A 6,104-nucleotide genomic window follows, 5' to 3' on the forward strand; every position below is an offset into this window, starting at 1 on the left:
TTGCTCATATTAATTGCCATGCCGGTCATTTTTACACTTTAAACATTTGAACTCCATCCATTTTTTACCGCTTGTCCCTCTCGGGTCGTGGGGTTGCTGGAGTTTGTCCCAGTGCTCAATTTGGTATATACGAGGAAACATGGCTAAGGGGATTTTATAAAAACACAAGAGGCTATATCATCCCTACAAGCCTGTTTCACAGGTTTCCCTGCTCGTCAGGGGATTTTATAAAAACACAAGAGGCTATATCATCCCTACAAGCCTGTTTCACAGGTTTCCCTGCTCGTCAGGGGATTTTATAAAATCCCCTGACTGATTCAGGTTCCCGCTCGTCAGGGGATTTTATGAAATCCCCTGACAAGCAGGGAAACCTGCGAAACAGGCTTGTAGGGATGATATAGCCTCTTGTGTTTTGTCCAGACCTAATGTAATTTTCATATGTTTTTTTTAATTAGCTTTACTATAATTGCCAGGAGAAAGTCACTTCTATTGTGTATTACCTCATAGCGAGACAACTGTGGTCCATTATGAACACCAAATATTTTTCCGTGCCCAATAAGGGCCGAAGCGTATTTGTTACAATGTTTATTCACTATTTCGAAGCTGTGGGTATTGGGTTTTGTTGTGTTTTTGTTTGACTATTACGATGACTCTAAAGGGGTGTGTGTTTTGCAGGGAGAACCTGGGTCAGTGGGAGAAGATCGCTCATGGCGAGGTGGAGGATGTCGTTCCGAGCCGGCCTTCTGATTCAGGTCCTGTCAAGGTGGACAACTGACTACCAAAGGGTTAGCGGCCCGCCATAACAAGTACAACCTGAATCCTGCCACATGTAGGGAGGTCCTGTTCAAGGTAGCAGGAGCTGGATCAGCAAAAAGGCGCCTTGACTTTAAAAAAACAAAAAAAACATGATACCTCAATGGGTGACGGAGGTGTCAACGCTGACGGTTTCGCAGATCCCATACACGGACTGACAGCTGATGGGGGCGGGACTAAAGCCCATCACCCTACATTCGCTCTGTTTGGGGATCTATTTGGTAGAAAGATTTGTGCCATTTTCTGTTTTGTTTTTTTTTGCTTCGTTATTGTATGGTTTTTTTGTTTTTTTTTACTATTGTTCGAGTTGATTCGTTTTGGTCTTGCATTTGAGAGGCCTTACACTGAACCGTTCACAGGCAGATGACCTGCAACCTTGTTGTGTGGGTTCAGATCCTTTTTGACATGGTACTGTTTGCCTTCTGTGGTAAATGAGTGGTGACTACTTCAGCAAGGTATTCAGAGACAGAAGGAATGTGTGGTACTGGCGCGGTGTAACACGCCACCTTATGGAGAGACGAGTGAGGAGGGGGACGACAGAATGTTTTTCTTTCTTTTGAGCAAAGATCTTTTTGCAGTACTTGAATAAAGACACACAGCCTGGTTGCAGAAATCCCTAACCCCTCCGCCCCCCGCACCCCTCGGCGTCATACACTTTACGAAACACGGATGAACTGTGACGACAAAGAGGACTTGAACCCCTACGTCTGCAGCACTGCCCACCACTAGCACTTGGAACCTGCTGCATAGACAAGCAGTCACTACACTTGTATGTTTAAGACAGCTTGTCGACATTTTACATAAAGATAACACATGATGGATGGGAAGGAGATGAGTCTACAAGCATGACTCCATGTCCCCATGAGCTGCATGTAACTGGGATTGTGCCACAAACGTTGTTGCTTGACTTTTTTGCAGTCCCTGATCCTACACCTTCTGCAATTTTCCAAGATCTTCCTCGACTTGTGGTTTTTTTTTTGTTTTTTTTCTGCCTGAAATTGTCATTCCAGAGGACGTAGTCCCTCCGCGTGCGCCAAGTGTGAATGTTACATGTCGATGAATGTTCTGTTGATCCGCGAAAATGTGGCGTGTGCATCGGTGCCACGCCACTTTTCACGAGATGTTCTGTGTTACAGAATTTGCTTCCAGTAAGCTGCAACCAAGAGCAACAATTAGCATGCACTTAAACTGTTAAAAGTTTCTATATCATTTGCATATAAAGTAATAGGTGTGTACTGTGTACAATCTAGGGTAGATAATTTGCTCTAATGGTGCTAAACTGAATGGCAGTCATGCAGTTTTTGAATGGTGTGTGTGTGTGTGTGTGTGTGTGTGCGTGCGTGCGTGCGTGTGTGTGCGTGTGTGTTTGTCCCCCACATTTGTTAAGAACACGGTGAACACTGCACTGGCCCTTCTACCTTTTCAGCACCAGTTATATTATCTGCACTATGTTTAGCATACGATCCTTATCATTATTATTCTTGGTGATGATGATTAATATTATTCCTATTATTACTATTGTTATTTTCTTAATTAGAGTTCAATTTAAATTAACTTATATTTTTTATACAAAGAAAAAATAATGTGGGCCATCTTTGTTTGCGACAAACAAAACGGCCCACACATGTTACTGTTACCCAGAATAATTGAGGAATGTTTCAAATGTAAACATAAGAGCAGTAGCCCAAATGACTTTTAATAAATACATAAAAAATATGGCACTGTGTTGGATATTCTTTGTGTGAATGTTTTTTTTTACATTATTCTATGTTAATTAATACAGTTGTCTCTCACCACACATAGCCGATCCCGTGGGTGCTCGTGGGAATGATGGCAACTTTCAATATTTAAAATATTGTTTTTTAAACAATCTTGTTGTTGAATTTGGTCCGTTTCACTTATTAATAAGTCACATATCCAGGCATGTGATTTTTCCGTCTGAAGTCGGAATTCCGTCTTTTTTAATCTCGGGGAAAAAAAAATAATTATCTCCCGTTTTTCCGGGTTTTTTTCCGACCCTAAATCAAGATTCGAGACGTAGTTTATATTACGCCGTAGTTGATTGGTCGATATGTCCCTTGTGACCAATCAGGACATCTGTTATGAATGATGACGTTACCGCCATTTTCCATATATAAACGATGTCGGTTCTCGAGAGAAAGGACGCTTTACGAGTAAAATAAATTGATAAACATGTCAAAAATAAGTTTCGATGGGACTGGATGGAAAGGGAAATCACTGATACTGTTGGAAAGAAGGAAGTTACGACTTTGTTCGGTGATTTTATTCGGAAAATCGATTGTCCCGGAAAGGTTTTGTGCACGTGGTGTCATGATAATATTGCCTATGGATCACGAGGTTTCAAGGCTTTGGAAGTACATGCGAAACGCCAAAAACATATGAAACAACTTGAAGCAAGGTATGTTCTATTAATGATGTTTTCATGTCTTTAAACACTAAAATATTTTCTTCAAATTGTGCTGTCTTTGTTAATTTTAGCATGTTAAATCGGTGAAAAATCAGGAGCTTCGGGGGGCCCCCTTGTCCCCCCACCAGGGCACCGCCCTGGACCTGGCTGGGGGCCTTCGTCCCCCAGACCCCCGGAAATTTTTTCAGTCTTTTTCATTGTGGTCAAATCACATGCCTGCATATCATAACGTCTATAATTAACAAAACCTATTCAAGATTTCATTGTGCCCAATAATGAACGAGTGACACAATCATCTTGACCTTAACCACACTGCACACGAATGAATGACCTGCATACTTACTCAACAGCCATACATGTCACACTAAGGGTGGCAGTATGAACAATGCCAACACTGTCATAAATATGTGCCATTGAGTGAAACCACACTAAACAACAATGACAAACACATTTTGGAAAAGTATTTGCACCGTAACACAACATAAACACTACAGAACAAATTCCCTGCAGCACGTCCACTGTAATGATACAATAGTGTATCTATTCGATACTACTATGATTACATCGATATTTTTTAACATCACAAAATCTTCTTTCGTTTTTTTTTTTAAATCTATATTATGTGTCCCTGGACACATGAGGACTTTGAATATGACCAATGTATGATCCTGTAACTACTTGGTATCGGATTGATACCCAAATTTGTGGTATCATCCAAAACTAATGTAAAGTATCAAACAGCAGAAGAATAAGTGATTATTACATTTTAACAGAAGTGGAGATAGCACATGTTGAAACAGAAAATAAGCAGATATTAACAGTAAATGAACAAGTAGATTAATAATTCATTTTCTACCACTTGTCCTTAATAATTTTGACAAAATGATAGAATGATAAATGACACAATATGTTACCGCATATGTCAGCGGACTAAATTAGGAGCCTTTGCCCATTAAGGTATGATCGAAATCCATACTGACTTTCATTTAATAATTTATGTTTTTCAATAAAGCAGTCTAATTTATTAACAAACAGTTTTTCAAAAACTTTTGAAAATTGAGATAGGAGAGATACTGGTCTATAATTACCAAATGTATGTTTATCTCCGATTTTAAATAAAGGTATGACCTTAGCTGTTTTCATACTGTCTGGGAAAACTCCTACTTTAAAAGAACAATTAATTATATAATGTAATGGTTTAATGATGCAATCAATTGTGTTTTTTATTATTTTCATGTCAATACCCTCATTGTCTGTTGAGGTCTTGTTTTTTAGTTTATAAACCACAGATAATATTTCATTTTCAGTCACTTCACTAAGAAACATTGACTGCATAATTCTATTTTCCCTTTTACAGACCCTGATTGATCATTAGCTCTTGGTATTGTGTTTGCTAAGCCAGGTCCTACATTTACAAATAATTGATTTAATTCATTGACAATTTCATCTTTGTTTTCAATTAACATATTATCTTTTTCTAAATATCTTGGTAGTTCTGTCCGCCTTGTCCTATTCCCTATTGCTTTATTCAAAATATTCCATGTAGCCTTTACATTATTTTTATTTTCATGCAACATTCTTTTGTAATATTCCCTTTTTGCTTGTCTCAATATATTGGTCAACTTGTTTTTGTAGTTCTTATAGCGTTTTTCAGCATTCTCTGTTCTTGACTTGATGAACTCCTTATAAAGTCTATTTTTCTTTTTACATGCATTTTTCAAACTGTTTATCATCCAAAGTGCATTATTTTGCCTTTGTTTAGATCTGCATGGAACCTCAGGACAATGCTTGTTAAACAGAGTAATATAATGTTTAAGAAAAGAATCATAGGCAGTGTTTATATCGTCTGTGTACACCTCTTTCCACTCTTGTTTTAATAGGTCATTTCTGAAGTTGTTAATATGATTGACACTTATTTTCCTCTTAAGTATTTGATGATATGTTCTTTTAGGGAATTGACAGTCTAATATTGCAAATATAGGCAGATGATCACTTGTGTCATTTTATCACTAACCCAGTAGTGATGTGAATCCCTAAAACATTTGTAAAGATATTGTCTATTAAGGTGCACTATTTGTGGTTATTCTGCTAGGCTTTGTAATTAAAGGGGAACATTATCACCAGACCTATGTAAGCGTCAATATATACCTTGATGTTGCAGAAAAAAGACCATATATTTTTTTAACCGATTTCCGAACTCTAAATGGGTGAATTTGGCGAATTAAACGCCTTTCTATTATTCGCTCTCGGAGCGATGACGTCACAACGTGACGTCACAATCGGGAAGCAATCCGCCATTTTCTTACTTTCGTCGGTGTGTTGTCGGAGGGTGTAACAACACGAACAGGGACGGATTCAAGTTGCACCAGTGGCCCAAAGATGCGAAAGTGGCAAGAAATTGGACGAAATTTGTTCAAAATACGAGGCTGTGGGGAAAGCCGACGAAATGGTCAGTCGTTTGTTCCGCACACTTTACCGACGAAAGCTATGCTACGACAGAGATGGCAAGAATGTGTGGATATCCTGCGACACTCAAAGCAGATGCTGACATCAACTCCAAAACTGGACAGGTCAGCTTTCAGGAAAAGAGAGCGGATGAGGGTATGTCTACAGAATATATTAATTGATGAAAACTTTATTCATTACTCGCGGTTTTACGTAAATTATTATACATAAACTGTGTTTACCAATAATTTAGCTTAAAAACATTTATTTTTTTCAATCATTCGAGTACATTCGGGTAGTCTTGTGTAATGCAGTATTTTGTGTCTATTTAGGTATGGTTAACCTGAGTGCTGAAATCGTGGAAAAATATATGTTCTTAGCACGCCTGAAATGGGCTGTCTGCACTCTCAAAGTGCAT

General features: G+C 38.5%; 1 protein-coding gene across 6 annotated transcripts in view; it reads left to right on the top strand.

Annotated features, from left to right (window-relative positions):
* pde10a (phosphodiesterase 10A) overlaps nucleotides 1–2,633 on the top strand; it is a 191,441-nt gene extending 188,808 nt beyond the window's left edge. For 3 of the 6 annotated variants that reach the window (XM_061959670.1, XM_061959698.2, XM_061959680.2), the window contains one exon: nucleotides 676–2,630. In XM_061959670.1, the coding sequence (XP_061815654.1) occupies nucleotides 676–775 (100 nt within the window). In that variant the 3' untranslated portion in view covers nucleotides 776–2,630. Of the gene's footprint in view, nucleotides 1–675 lie in introns of all 6 variants that reach the window. The other 3 variants (XM_061959655.1, XM_061959663.1, XM_061959689.1) reach the window with 2 other exon arrangements.
* The last annotated feature ends 3,471 nt before the right edge of the window (nucleotides 2,634–6,104 follow it).

This window comes from Nerophis lumbriciformis, linkage group LG02, assembly GCF_033978685.3.
Source record: "Nerophis lumbriciformis linkage group LG02, RoL_Nlum_v2.1, whole genome shotgun sequence".
NCBI lineage: Eukaryota > Metazoa > Chordata > Actinopteri > Syngnathiformes > Syngnathidae > Nerophis > Nerophis lumbriciformis.